Source organism: Scyliorhinus torazame, chromosome 4 (genome assembly GCF_047496885.1).
Source record: "Scyliorhinus torazame isolate Kashiwa2021f chromosome 4, sScyTor2.1, whole genome shotgun sequence".
Lineage (NCBI taxonomy): Eukaryota > Metazoa > Chordata > Chondrichthyes > Carcharhiniformes > Scyliorhinidae > Scyliorhinus > Scyliorhinus torazame.
In genome coordinates this window covers 62,689,450-62,705,102 of record NC_092710.1, presented here as the reverse complement: position 1 = coordinate 62,705,102, position 15,653 = coordinate 62,689,450, and the positions used below count along the sequence as shown (strand labels likewise).

General features: G+C 49.0%; 1 protein-coding gene across 1 annotated transcript in view; it reads right to left on the bottom strand.

Moving 5' to 3' along the window:
- LOC140410260 (NACHT, LRR and PYD domains-containing protein 3-like) overlaps positions 1 to 15,653 on the bottom strand; it is a 79,703-nt gene that overhangs the window by 27,942 nt on the left and 36,108 nt on the right. The window contains exon 5 of the mRNA XM_072498227.1: positions 15,521 to 15,586. Within this exon, the coding sequence (XP_072354328.1) occupies positions 15,521 to 15,586 (66 nt within the window). The remainder of the gene's footprint in view (positions 1 to 15,520; positions 15,587 to 15,653) is intronic.

The following is a 15,653-nucleotide window of genomic DNA, read 5'->3' as shown; positions in this document are numbered from 1 at the left end:
TTACTTGAACTGACCAATATAGGAAGTCCAGGTACAACATACGGAAAGCCAGCAGGGACTCCAAAAGACAATACTGCATCAAACTAGAGTACCACGCCAATGCCACAAACCCACTACGTCTATGACAGGACTACCACGAGATCACAGGCTACAAAGCAAGGCCAGGCAGAGTATCTGGGGCTCGAGCAACCCTCCCCGATGATCGGAACAAGTTCTATGCCCGCTTTGAACAGTCAGCCAAGGCATCAGTGCCACCCACCCCAACAGCCCTGGACACATCCATAACCACTATCACAGCCTCAGAGGTAAGAGCTGACTTCTTGAAAGTGAACCCGTGTAATGCGATGAGCCCCGTCGGAGTCCCTGGCCGAGCACTCAGGGCCTGCGCAGACCAGCTGGCGAATGTATTCGCAGATATCTTGAAAACCTCACTTCTCCGCTCCGACGTACCCACCTCTTTCAAGAAGACCACTACAATACCAGTACCAAAGAAGTTAAGGTAGCCTGTCTCAACGACTACCGACAGGTGGCCCTGACCTCAGTTATCATGAAATGCTTCGAGCGGCTAGTCATGTAATGGATCAACGCCTGACTCCCAGGTGGTCTGGATCCATTGCAGTTCACCTATCACCGCAATTGGTCCACAGCAGATGCTACCTCCCTGGCTCTACAATCAACGCTCGAACACTTCGACAACAAGGATATCTACGTGAGACTGCTGTTCATAGACCACTATCCTGGCAAGACATAGCCAAACTCTGCAATCTTGGATTTGGCCACTTTGTGTGGAGCTGGATCCTTGCCTTTCCCACCAATAGACCGCAATCTGACAGGATAGGCAGCAGCACATCCTCCACAATAGTCCTCAACACCGGGACCCCGCAAGGATGTGTGCTCAGTCCTCTACTATACTCCCTATACACACATGACTCTGTGGCAAGATTTAACTCCAATCAATCTGTAGGTTTGCGGACAATACGACTGTGATCGGTCGTATCTCAAACTACGACGATTCAGACTACAGAAAGAGATCCATCACTTGTTTTTATGGTGTACCGAAAACAGCTTCTCTCTAAATGTCGGAAAGACCAAGGAACTGATCATCGACTTCAGGAAGCGTAGCACGACACCCCACCCCCACCCCGTCTGCACGAATGGCTCCGAAGAGGAGATGGTCTATAGATTTTGGTTCCTGGGGATCACCAACAGTCTGTCCTAGTCCACTCACGTTGATGCAACAGTCAAAAAAGCCCAGCAACGTCTCTACGTCCTAAAGACTATTCATTATTATGAATATAACCGGAAGCTAAAGAAATTCGGCAAGTCTGCATCAACTCTCACAAATGTCTACAAATGTGCCATAGAGAGCATTCGATCCGGCTGCATTACAGTTTGGTATGGCAACTGCTCTGCCCAAGATCTCAAGAAACTACAGACCGTGTTGAACTCAGCCCAACGCATCGCACAAGCTTGCCACCCACACATTGATTCTGTCTATACCTCCCGCTGCCTCAGGAACGCAGACAGCATTATCAGAGACCCTTCCCAACCAGGCAGAAGACCCTTCCATCAGGCAGAAGATACAGAAGTCTGAAGAACCGCACATCCAGCTTTAGGAATAGCTTCTTCCCCACAGCTACTAGACTCCTCAACAACTCTCCATTGGACTGATCTGTTCCCTGTAAGAACACTATTCACTACGCTCTGCTGCTCTTGCTCATGTATTAGGTTTTTTTGGCCCCTGGTTCCTCACTGTAACCAATCAGTTTGTCGATGTACCATTTGTCAATGTACTCTGTCAATTATTCTTTTTTGTCTACTATGCACGTTCCCTTGGTTGCAGAAAAATACTGTTCACTATACTTCGGGACATGTAACAATAAATGAAATCAAACCAAAACTCAAACTATATTACCGAGGCCTGGACCCCCATCAATGTAAATAGTGTTTTTAAATCATTATGTTTTAATCATCAATCATCATTTTGTAAAGCATTTCTTTATCTTGAAATATTTATTCAAAATCATGACTTCACCTTTTAAACTGCTAGAAATGCAAGCTTAATTTGCGTAAACTAATTGTATAAATACATCCTTGCAGTTCATAAATCATTATGCTAAATCTAATAGATGCACGCTTCGGTGTAAAGTTTTGCTTCCTAAGCTGTTTGCATTCACACACTTTTGCTTGTCACACTCAGGTGTCATCTAAACAGTGATTTGTACAACTGAAACATAAATGCTGCTCCTTAATATATCGGTACTCAAATCATAAAAGCCATCATTCCATTAAAAGTTTCGGTTATTTTCTGTAGGGCTGGACATAATTTGATGACCTATGAACCTGGATCCTAGAATGGACCCACTGCTCCTATTTTCAAAGTGCCATATTCTGCACATTTTAAAACAACCCTGTCATGTCAGCGACTGCAATGATTGAGAGAAATCTGGCCCACTGCACCGCACAATTTTATTGCGAGGGCATGAAACATTTTCACAGAATTCGAGCTGAACAAAAAGTATATACACCTTTTGGAATGAAGATTTCGAAAGTACAAATGCTTTTCCAATAGCCATTAAATTTGACTTTTTAAAATCGTTCATTAAAGGGCAGGAATTATGTTCTATTTCACTGACATTCAGGACCCAGTGTAGTTATGACTACCCTGAACAGTGATTTCTCCAACATATTTTTTGTGGATGCAATTTTGATTGTTGAATATCCAAAAATATTATTCTCCTTCGTTCAAGCAGAAACAGAAGCGGGAGAATAATGTTAAGAAAGCCATGCAGTGCTGGTCTGAGGCAACAGCAGAAATCCTACGTGACTGTTTGGAGTCAGTGAAATGCTCAGATTTAAAAACTCAGTAAACAACTAAAACGACTACGCCACAACTGTCACAGACGTTGGCAGCAAATGTGCAGAAGACTGCGTGCCAAAGAAGGTATACCGTTCGTTTCCCAACCGGAAGCCATGGCTAAATCGGGAGATTGACTCCCGACTGAAGGCCAGGTCTGAGGTGGTCAAGACAGCCAATCCTGACCGATACGAGAAATCCAGGTACCACCTCCGCAAAGTCATAAGGGATGGCAAGAGATCATATCAGACCAAGTTCGAGTCACAGGCTCTCGTCAGTTGTGGCTAAGCTTTATAAACGTAACGGCCTACCAAACAAAGCCGAGTAGAATCTCCGGCAACAGCATATCCCTCCGCGATGAATTAAATGTATTCTATGCTCATTCGAGCAGGAAACCATCAACCCGCTGTCAACATTCCCAGCAGTCTCGGATGCACCCGTACCACCTTCACAGCTTCCGAAGTCAGATCGACCTCATTGAAAGTGAACCGTCAGAAAATAACGGGTCCTGACGGGGTCCCTGGGCTGGCACTCAGAACCTGCGCGGACCAGCTGGCAGATGTGTTCGTGGACATCTTCGACCTCTCCCTGCTCCGTTCCGAGGTCCCCACTTGGTTCAAGGTGACCACCATCGTACCGCTGCCAAAGAAGAGTCAGGTAACGTTCCTCAATGACTATAGTCTGGTGGCCTTGAGATCGATCATTATGAAGTGATTTGAGAAGTTGGTGATGAGGCATATCAACTCCATACTTCCAGAATGCCTAGATCAACTACAATTCGCATGCCACCACAATTGGTCCACAGCAGATGCTATCTCACTGGCCCTACACTCATCCCTGGAACATCTCGACAACAAAGACACCTACGTCAAATTCCTATTTGTTGACTACATCTCCGCCTTCAGCACATAATCCCAGCCAAGCTCATATCAAAACTCCAAAACCTAGGACTTGGCACCACACTCTTCAACTGGATTTTCGACATCCTGCTTCATAGCCAACCATGAGTAAGGGAAAACAACAACACCTCCTCCACTATAGTCTTCACTACCGGGGCCCCGCAAAGTTGCGACTTAGACCCTTACTATACTCCCTATACACACGCGGCTGTGGCTCCAACTCCATGTACAAGTATGCTGATGATACGACTGTAGTGGGTAGGATCTCGAACAACGATGAGTCAGAATACTAGAGGGAGATAGAGAACCTAGTGGAGTGGTGTAACGACAACAATCTGTCCCTCGCTGTCAGCTAAACTAAAACGCTGATTATTGATTTCAGGAAGCAAAGTATCGTCCACACCTCTATCTGCATCAATGGGGCCAAGGTAGAGATGGTTGACAGCTTCAAATACCACATGCACATCACCAAAGATCTGTCCTAGTTCACCCATGTTGGCGATACGACCAAGAAAGCACAGTGGCACCTGTACTTTCTCAGGAAACTCAGGAAATTCGGCATGTCCACATTGACTCTTACCAACCTTTACAGATGCACCATAGCAAGCATGCTATCTGGCTGCATCACAGCCTGGTATGGCAACTGCTCAGCCCAAGACCGTAAGAAATTACAGAGTCGTGAACACACAGCCCATCACGTAAACCCACCTACCTCTTCCTTGACTGTGTCGGCACCTCCTGCTGTCTTAGAAAGTATGCCGCAGGGCAGCACGGTTGTGCAAGTGGTTAGTATGGTTGCCTCACGGCGCTGAGGTCCCAGTTTCGATCCCGGCTCTGGGTCATTGTCCGTGTGGAGTTTGCACATTCTTCCCGTGTTTGCGTGGGTTTCGCCCCCACAACACAAAAGATGTGCAGGATAGGTGGATTGGTCACGCTAAATTGTCCCTTAATTGGAAAAAAATAGTTGGATACTCTAAATTTATTAAAAAAGAGAACAAAAGGAAGTATGTGGCAAAATCAAAGAATCCTGCCACCCGGATTATTCACTCTTTCAACTTCTTCCGTTGGAGGAGATACAAAAGTCTGAGAACGCGCTGTAACAGATTCAAAGATCGCTTCTTCTCTCCAGTTACCAGAAGCCTAAACGACTCTCTTTGTGTACTGAGCTGATCTCTTCACACATCTTCTCTACTGGTAGTACTGCACTCCTGAATGCTTCTCCCAATGCATGTGTCCATGTATTACATTGTGGATCTTATGTTTTCCCTATGTTTTGTTTCATGTATGGAGTGATCTACCAGAACTGTAACACAGAACAATGCTTTTCACTGTACCTCGGTACACGTGACAATAAACAAATACAATCCAATCCAAATCGATTGAACATTTTCTGAACACTCATATTGACCTGTGAAATAAGAAAATGCTTTTCCAATTTCATTGAGCTTTACCTTAAAGTTTAAAGTAAATCAGTTTAGTGAGGAACAGATAAAACTTTACGACTGTGTCAAGACACCTTTGTTGTAATTTTGACCAGAGAAAGGATGTGTTACACAGAAAACATTTGCATTAATACTCAGTGTGCATGCGGCTGGGCCGTGGGCTTTGTGATCGGAAACTGACACGAGCATGGGGTTCGGCAATGTATCAGGATCATGCTCGGAATGTATAGAGTTTCACTTTACTAGGATACTGAAGGGTGTGTATGGGATTTCACAGAGCATTCGCATTCTGTCAGGTATATATGAAGCTTCCCAGTGTTTTTATTTACTAATTTTTATTTTGTTCAATTGAGGGTAAATTTAGAAATAACAATCCATCAAACGTAGGGCAGCACGATAGCATAGTGGTTAGCAAAGTTGCTTCACAGATCCAGGATGCGAGGTTCGATTCCCGGCTTGGGTCACTGTCTGTGCGGAGTCTACACGTTCTCCCCGTGTTTGCGTGGGTTTCCTCCGGGTTCTCCGGTTTCCTCCCACAGTCCAAAGATGTACTGGTAAGGTGAATTGGCGATGCTAAATTGCACTTAGTGTCCAAAATGATTAGCTGGTGTTACGGAGACAGGGGGGAGGAATACGTTGGAGCTATGGACGTAGGTCGGGTGCTCTTTCCAAAGGCCGGTGCAGTCTTGATGGGCCGAATGACCACCTTCTGCACTGTAAATTCTACGAACTTGCATATATTCTGAGTTGCGGGGGTGAGACCCACGCAGACAGGGGGAGAACGTGCAAACTCCCCCCACAGTGACCCCCGCCCTGTGAACCAGCAGTGCTAACCAGTGCGCCACCATGCCACCCGCAGTTTATATCATGGCTTCATAAATTATCAGCTTCGGACTGGTATTTACGGGTTTTCACAGTGTATCAGGATCCTGCCAGGTGTGTACAGGGATTCACAGTGTATCAGGATCCTGCCAAGTGTGTACAGGGTTTTCCACTGTATCAAGATCCTGCCAGATGTGCACAGGGTTTCACAGTGCATTAGGATCCTCCCAGATTTGTACGGGGTTTCACAGTGTAACAGGATCCTGCCAGATGTGTACTGGGTTTCACAGTGTAACAGAATCCTGCCACGTGAGTACGGGGTTTCACAGTGTATCAGCATCCTGCCAGATTAGTACGGGAATTCACAGTGTAACAGGATCCTGCCAGGTGTGTACCGGGTTTCACCGTGTACCAGGATCCTGACAGGGGTGTACAAAGTTTGACAGTGTATCAAGATCCTGCCAGATGTGCATAGGGTTTCACAGTGCATTAGGATCCTGACAGGTTTGTACGGTGTTTCACATTGTAACAGGATCCTGCCAGGTGTGTGCAGTGGTTCACTGTGCATCAGGATTCTGGCAGGTGTGTACCGGGTTTCACAGTGTATCAGGATCCTGCCAGGTGTGTACCGGGTTTCACAGTGTATCAGGATCCTGCCAGGTGTGTATAGTGTTTCACAGAGTATTAGCATCCTGCCAGGTGTGTACGGGGTTTCACACTGTATCAGGATCCTGCCAGGTGTGTACAGCGTTTCACAGTGCATCAGGATCCTGGCAGGCGTTTTCAGGGTATCACAGTGTATCAGTATCCTGCCAGGTGTGTACGGGGTTTCACAGTGTATCAGGATCCTGCCAGGTGTGTACAGGGTTTCACAGTGTATCATGATCCTGCCAGGTGTGTACGGGGTTTCACAGTGTATCAGGATCCTGCCAGGTGTGTACCGGGTTTCACAGTGTATCAAGCTCCTGCAGGTGTGTACGGGGTTTGGCAGTGCATTAGGATCCTGCCAGGTGTGTACGGGGTGTCACAGTGTAACAGGATTCTGCCAGGTGTGTACGGGGTTTCACAGTGTATCAGGATCCTGCCAGGTGTGTACGGGGTTTCACAGTGTATCATGATCCTGCCAGGTGTGTACGGGGTTTCACAGTGTATCAGGATCCTGCCAGGTGTGTACCGGGTTTCACAGTGTATCAAGCTCCTGCAGGTGTGTACGGGGTTTGGCAGTGCATTAGGATCCTGCCAGGTGTGTACGGGGTGTCACAGTGTAACAGGATTCTGCCAGGTGTGTACGGGGTTTCACAGTGTATCAGGATCCTGCCAGGTGTGTACGGGGTTTCACAGTGTATCAGGATCCTGCCAGGTGTGTACGGGGTTTTACAGTGTATCAGGATCCTGCCAGGTGTGTACGGGGTTTCACAGTGTATCAGGATCCGGCCAGGTGCGTACGGTGTTTCACAGTGTATCAGGATCCTGCCAGGTGTGTACAGGGTTTCAGTGTATCAGGATCCTGCCAGGTGTGTACAGGGTTTTACAGTGTATCAGGATCCTGCCAGTCGTGTACAGGGTTTACAGTTATCAGGATCCTGCCAGGTGTGTACGGGGTTTCACAGTGTATCAGGATCCTGCCAGGTGTGTACGGGGTTTCACAGTGTATCAGGATCCGGCCAGGTGCGTACGGTGTTTCACAGTGTATCAGGATCCTGCCAGGTGTGTACGGGGTTTCACAGTGTATCAGGATCCTGCCAGGTGTGTACGGCGTTTCACAGTGTATCAGGATCCGGCCAGGTGCGTACGGTGTTTCACAGTGTATCAGGATCCTGCCAGGTGTGTACAGGGTTTCAGTGTATCAGGATCCTGCCAGGTGCGTACAGGGTTTCATAGTGTATCAGGATTCTGCCGGGTGAGCACAGTGTTTCACAGTGTATCAGCATCCTGCCAGGTGTGATGGGATTTTACAGTGCATCAGGATCCTGCCAAGGTGTGTGCCGGGTTTCAGTGCGTCAGGATCCTTCCATGCATGTACCGGGTTTTCACTGTATAAGCCTTCTGCCAGGCGTGTACAGGGTTTACAGTGTAATAGGATCCTGCCAGGTGTGTACGGGGTTTCAAAGTGGATCAGGATTCTGCCAGGTATATACGGGGTTTCACAGTGTATCAGGACCCTAAGGTGTGTACGGGGTATCACAGTGTATCAGGATCCTGCGAGTTGTACAGGGTTTCACAGTGTATCAGGATCCTGTCAGGTGTTTTCAGGGTTCCACGGTGTATCAGAATCCTGCCAGGTGTGTCCGGGGATTCACAGTGTATCAGGATCCCGCCGGGTGTGTACCGTGTTTCACAGTGTGTAGCATCCTGCCAGGTGTGCATGGTGTTTTACAGTGTATAAGTATCCTGCCAGGTGTGTACTGGGTTTCACAGTGTATCAGGATTCAGCTGGGTGTGTACAGTGTTTCCCAGTGTATCAGGATCCTGCCAGGTGTGTTGGGGTTTTACAATGTATCAGGATCCTGCCAGGTGTGTACAGGGTTTCACAGTGTATCAGGATCCTGCCAGGTGTGTACGGGGTTTCACAGTGTATCAGGATCTTGCCAGGTGTGTACGAGGTTTCACAGTGTATCAGGATTCTGCCACATGTGCACAGGGTTTCACAGTGCATTAGGATCCTGCCAGATTTGTACGGGGTTCACAGTGTAACAGGATCCTGCCAGCTGCGTACGGGGTTTCACAGTGTAACAGGATCCTGCCAGATGTGTACTGGGTTTCACAGTGTAACAGAATCCTGCCAGGTGTGTACACGGTTTCACAGTGTATCAGGATTCTGCCAGGTGTGTGCGGGATTTCACAGTGTATCAGGATCCTGCCAGGTGTGTACCGGGTTTCACCATGTACCAGGATCCTGACAGGGGTGTACAAAGTTTGACAGTGTATCAGGCTCCTGCCAGGTGTGTATGGGGTTTGGCAGTGCATTAGGATCCTGCCAGATTTGTACGGGGTTTCACTGTGTAACAGGATCCTGCCATGTGTGTACCAAGTTTCACCGTGTACCAGGATCCTGACAGGGGTGTACAAAGTTTGACAGTGTATCAAGATCCTGCCAGATGTGCATAGGGTTTCACAGTGCATTAGGATCCTGACAGGTTTGTACGGTGTTTCACAGTGTAACAGGATCCTGCCAGGCGTGTACAGGGTATCAAAGTGCATCAGGATCCTGCCAGGGGTGTACGGGGTTTCAGAGTGTATCGGGATCCTGCCAGGTATGAAGGGGTGTCACAGTGTATCAGGATCCTGCCAGGTGTGTACGGGGTGTCACAGTGTATCAGTATCCTGCCAGGTGTGTACAGGGTATCAAAGTGCATCAGGATCCTGCCAGGTGTGTGCAGTGGTTCACAGTGCATCAGGATTCTGGCAGGTGTGTACAGGGTTTCACAGTGTATCAGGATCCTGTCAGGTGTGTACCGTGTTTCACAGTGTATCAATATCCTGCCAGGTGTGTACAGGGTTTCACAGTGTATCAGCATCCTGCCAGGTGTGTACGGGGTTTCACACTGTATCAGGATCCTGCCAGGTGTGTACAGGGTATCACAGTGTATCAGGATCCTGCCAGGTGTGTACGGGGTTTCACAGTGTATCAGGATCCTGCCAGGTGTTTACGGGGTTTCACAGTGTATCAGGATCCTGCCAGGTGTGCTGGTGTTTCACAGTGTATCAGCATCCTGCCAGGTGTGTACGGGGTTTCACACTGTATCAGGATCCTGCCAGGTGTGTACAGGGTTTCACAGTGCATCAGGATCCTGGAAGGTGTTTTCAGGGAATCACAGTGTATCAGGATCCTGCCAGGTGTGTACGGGGTTTCACAGTGTATCAGGATCCTGCCAGGTGTGTACGGGGTTTCACAGTGTATCAGGATCCTGCCAGGTGTGCTGGGGTTTTACAGTGTATCAGGATCCTGCCAGGTGTGAACGGGGTTTCACAGTGTATCAGGACCCTGCCAGGTGTGTACAGGGTTTCACAGTGTATCAGGACCCTGCCAGATGTGTACAGGTTTTCACAGTGTATCAGGATCCTGCCAGGTGTGTACAGGGTTTCACAGTGTATCATGATCCTGCCAGATTTGTACGGGGTTTCACAGTGTATCAGGTTCCAGCCAGGTGTGTACAGGGGTTCACAGTGTATCATGATCCTGCCAGGTGTGTACGTGGTTTCACAGTGTTTCAGGATCCTGCCAGGTGTGTACCGCGTTTCACAGTGTATCAGGATCCTGCCAGGTGTGTGTGGGGTTTCACAGTGTATCAGGATCCTGACAGGGGTGTACACAGTATGACAGTGTATCAGGCTCCTGCAGGTGTGTACGGGGTTTGGCAGTGCATTAGGATCCTGCCAGGTGTGCTGGGGTTTTACAGTGTATCAGGATCCTGCCAGGTGTGTACGGGGTTTCACAGTGTAACAGGATCCTGCCAGGTGTGCTGGGGTTTTACAGTGTATCAGGATCCTGCCAGGTGTGTACCGGGTTTCACAGTGTAACAGGATCCTGCCAGGTGTGCTGGGGTTTTACAGTGTATCAGGATCCTGCCAGGTGTGTACGGGGTATCAAAGTGCATCAGGATCCTGCCAGGTGTGTACCGGGTTTCACAGCGTATCACGACTCTTCAAGTGTACGCGGTCTCACCGTGTATTCTGATTCTGGCAAGTGGGTACAGGGTTTCACACTGTATCAGGATCCTGCCAGGTGTGTTCGGGGTTCACAGTGTATCAGGATCCTGCCAGGTGTGTACCGGGTTTCACAGTGTATCAGGACCCTGCCAGGTGTGTACGCGGTCTCACCGTGTATTCGGATTCTGGCAAGTGGGTACAGGGTTTCACACTGTATCAGGATCCTGCCAGGTGTGTAGAGGGATTCACAGTGCATCAGAATCCTGGCAGGTGCTGTCAGGGTTTCACAGTGTATCAGGATCCTGCCAGGTGTGTACGGGGTTTCACAGTGTATCAGGATCCTGGCAGGTGTTTTCAGGGTATCACAGAGTATCAGGATCCTGCCAGGTGTGTACGGGGTGTCACAGTGTATCAGGATCCTGACAGGGGTGTACACAGTATGACAGTGTATCAGGCTCCTGCAGGTGTGTACGGGGTTTGGCAGTGCATTAGGATCCTGCCAGGTGTGCTGGGGTTTTACAGTGTATCAGGATCCTGCCAGGTGTGTACGGGGTTTCACAGTGTAACAGGATCCTGCCAGGTGTGCTGGGGTTTTACAGTGTATCAGGATCCTGCCAGGTGTGTACCGGGTTTCACAGTGTAACAGGATCCTGCCAGGTGTGCTGGGGTTTTACAGTGTATCAGGATCCTGCCAGGTGTGTACGGGGTATCAAAGTGCATCAGGATCCTGCCAGGTGTGTACCGGGTTTCACAGCGTATCACGACTCTTCAAGTGTACGCGGTCTCACCGTGTATTCTGATTCTGGCAAGTGGGTACAGGGTTTCACACTGTATCAGGATCCTGCCAGGTGTGTTCGGGGTTCACAGTGTATCAGGATCCTGCCAGGTGTGTACCGGGTTTCACAGTGTATCAGGACCCTGCCAGGTGTGTACGCGGTCTCACCGTGTATTCGGATTCTGGCAAGTGGGTACAGGGTTTCACACTGTATCAGGATCCTGCCAGGTGTGTAGAGGGATTCACAGTGCATCAGAATCCTGGCAGGTGCTGTCAGGGTTTCACAGTGTATCAGGATCCTGCCAGGTGTGTACGGGGTTTCACAGTGTATCAGGATCCTGGCAGGTGTTTTCAGGGTATCACAGAGTATCAGGATCCTGCCAGGTGTGTACGGGGTGTCACAGTGTATCAGTATCCTGCTGGGTGTGCACGGGGTTTCACAGTGTATCAGGATCCTGCTAGGTGAGTACGGGGTGTCACAGTGTATAAGGATCCTGCCAGGTGTGTACGGGGTTTCACAGTGTATCAGGATCCTGCCAGGTGTGTACCGGGTTTCACAGTGTATCAAGCTCCTGCAGGTGTGTACGGGGTTTGGCAGTGCATTAGGATCCTGCCAGGTGTGTACGGGGTGTCACAGTGTAACAGGATTCTGCCAGGTGTGTACGGGGTTTCACAGTGTATCAGGATCCTGCCAGGTGTGTACAGGGTGTCACAGTGTATCAGGATCCTGCCAGATGTATACGGGGTTTCACAGTGTATCAGGATCCTACCAGGTGTGTACAGGGTTTCAGTGTATCAGGATCCTGCCAGGTGTGTGCGGGGTTTCACAGTGTATCAGGATCCTGCCAGGTGTGTACGGGGTGTCACAGTGTATCAGGATCCTGCCAGGTGTGTACGGGTTGTCACAGTGTATCAGGATCCTGCCAGGTGTGTACGGGGTGTCACAGTGTATCAGGATCCTGCCAGGTGTTTCCGGGGTCTCACCGTGTATCCGGATTCTGGCAAGTGTGTACAGGGTTTCACACACAATCAGAATCCTGCCAGGTGTGCACGGGGTTTCACAGTGTATCAGGATCCTGCCAGTTGTGTACGGGGTGTCACAGTGTATCTGTATCCTGCCAGGTGTGTACAGGGTTTCACAGTGTATCAGGATCCTGCCAGGTGTGTGCAGGGTTTCACAGTGTATCAGGATCCTGCCAGGTGTGTACCGGGTTTCACAGTGTATCAGGATCCTGGCAGGTGTTTTCAGGGTATCACAGAGTATCAGGATCCTGCCAGGTGTGTACGGGGTGTCACAGTGTATCAGTATCCTGCCAGGTGTGTACGGGGTTTCACAGTGTATCAGGATCCTACCAGGTGTGTCTGGGGTTTCACAGTGTATCAGGATTCTGCCAGGTATATACGGGGTTTCACAGTGTATCAGGACCCTGCAGGTGTGTACGGGGTATCACAGTGTATCAGGATCCTGCGAGTTGTACAGGGTTTCACAGTGTATCAGGATCCTGTCAGGCGTTTTCAGGGATCCACAGTGTATCAGAATCCTGCCAGGTGTGTCCGGGGATTCACAGTGTATCAGGATCCTGAAGGGTGTGTACCGTGTATCACAGTGTGTCAGCATCCTGCCAGGTGTGCATGGTGTTTTACAGTGTATCAGTATCCTGCCAGGTGTGTCTGGGGTTTCACAGTGTATCAGGATTCAGCTGGGTGTGTACAGTGTTTTCCAGTGTATCAGGATCCTGCCAGGTGTGTTGGGGTTTTACAATGTATCAGGATCCTGCCGTGTGTGCAGGGTTTCACAGTGTGTCAGCATCCTGCCAGGTGTGCATGGTGTTTTACAGTGTATCAGTATCCTGCCAGGTGTGTCTGGGGTTTCACAGTGTATCAGGATTCAGCTGGGTGTGTACAGTGTTTTCCAGTGTATCAGGATCCTGTCAGGTGTGTTGGGGTTTCACAGTCTATCAGGATCCTGCCAGGTGTGTACGAGGTTTCACAGTGTATCAGGATCCTGCCAGGTGTGTACAGGTTTTTCCACTGTATCAAGATCCTGCCAGATGTGCACAGGGTTTCACAGTGCATTAGGATCCTGACAGATTTGTACGGGGTTCACAGTGTAACAGGATCCTGCCAGGTGCATACGGGGTTTCACAGTGTAACAGGATCCTGCCAGATGTGTACTGGGTTTCACCGTGTGACAGAATCCTGCCAGGTGTGTACACGGTTTCACAGTGTAACAGGATCCTGCCAGGTGCGTACCGGGTTTCACAGTGTATCAGAATTCTGCCAAGTGTGTACAGGGTTTCACAGTGTATCAGGATCCTGCCAGGCGTGTACAGGGTTTCACAGTGTATCAGGATCCTGCCAGGTGTGTACGAGGTTTCACAGTGTATCTGGATGCAGCCGGCTGTGTACAGTGTTTCCCAGTGTATCAGGATCCTGCCAGGTGTGTAGAGGGTTTCACAGTGTATCAGGATCCTGCCAGGTGTGTACAGGGTTTCACAGTGTATCAGCATCCTGCCAGGTGTGTACCGGGTTTCACAGTGTATCAGGATCCTGCCAGGTGTGTACAGGGTTTCACAGTGTATCAGGATCCTGCCAGGTGTGTACGGGGTTTCTCAGTGTATCAGGATCCTGCCAGGTGTGGAAAGGGTTTTGCAGTGTATCAGGATCCTGCCAGGTGTGTACAGTGTTTCCCAGTGTATCAGGATCCTGCCATGTGTGTTGGGGTTTTACAGTGTATCAGGATCCTGCCAGGTGTGTACAGGGTTTCACAGTGTATCAGGATCCTGCTAGGTGTGTACGGGGTTTCACAGTGTATCTGGATGCAGCCGGGGGTGTACAGTGTTTCCCAGTGTATCAGGATCCTGCCAGGTGTGTAGAGGGTTTCACAGTGTATCAGGATCCTGCCAGGTGTGTACGGGGTTTCACAGTGTATCAGGATCCTGCCAGATGTGTACCGGGTTTCACAGTGTATCAGGATTCAGCCGCGTGTGTACAGTGTTTAACAGTGTATCAGGATCCTGCCAGGTGTGTACGGGGTTTCTCAGTGTATCAGGATCCTGCCAGGTGTGGAAAGGGTTTTGCAGTGTATCAAGATTCTGACAGGTGTGTTTCACAGTGTATCAGTTCTGTTCGATGTAGGTTCGGGGGTTTACACTGTATAAGGCTCCTGCCAGGTGTGTGCAGGGCTTACAGTGTAATTGGATCCTGCCAGGTGTGTGCAGGTTTTCTGAGTGTATCAGCATCCTGCCACCGGTGTAAAAGATTTTACAGTGTATCGGAATCCTGCCACGTGCGTATGGGTGTAACAGTGAAGCTGGATCCTGTCATACGTATCCAAGTTATCACAGTATATCAGGATCCTGACAGGTGTGAATGGAGTTTCACACTGTATCATGATACTGTCATGTGTTTTCGGGTTTCCTTGCAGGTGTGTAGATGGTGAGCATGTGGGGCCATATCATGACTATTGATCCAGTTAAAAATCTAATCACAGCAGCTGCTGGATGCCATTGATGTAATCGATAAATCTCGAATTGGATTCTGGTCTCAGTAATTTTGAGTGTGACATGGTCATTTGCTGTCTGAAGGAAAATCTGTTTGAATAATGTCCTTCAACAAAGGGAAACTGCCGCCGTTTCCTGGAGTGAATGTGTCTCCAGCAACTTGGCAATTAAGTTGCCCAATGACTGCCGCCACAAATCGCCGAGCAAGACAGCTAGTTCGGGGGAATTGTCTAGGAGTACGAAATTGCCACGAATCACATGAAAGTTTAACTAGAGCATAAGACGTCATGCAAACTTGCATATATCCAGGAAACATAAGAAATCGGAGCTTTTTAATTCCAGGGCTAGATTCTCCAGTCCCCCAGGCCCGTTTCAGTGTGATTCACTTTTCCGGCGGGGATGTGCTGCCAGCGGGTTCGGCAGCGACGTGGGTGGTTACAATACAAGAACCTCATTGACAAGTGGCAGAAGGATCGAATCCTGCCGCCAGCGAACGGTGCGCCGTCGGGAAACATGTGACAGCGCGGTCAGTGATGTTCGCCACTTTTGAAATGTTTCAGTTTTTCATTTACCTTTCAGCTGACTGGGTGCCTTGGATTTACTTCGGCACATTCTCATGGAATCAAGTGGATCAGGACCTGTTTAAAGAAATTACATTTGGGAAATTAGATCTGTGGAGTATTATAACAATATCTGCGAAGTATT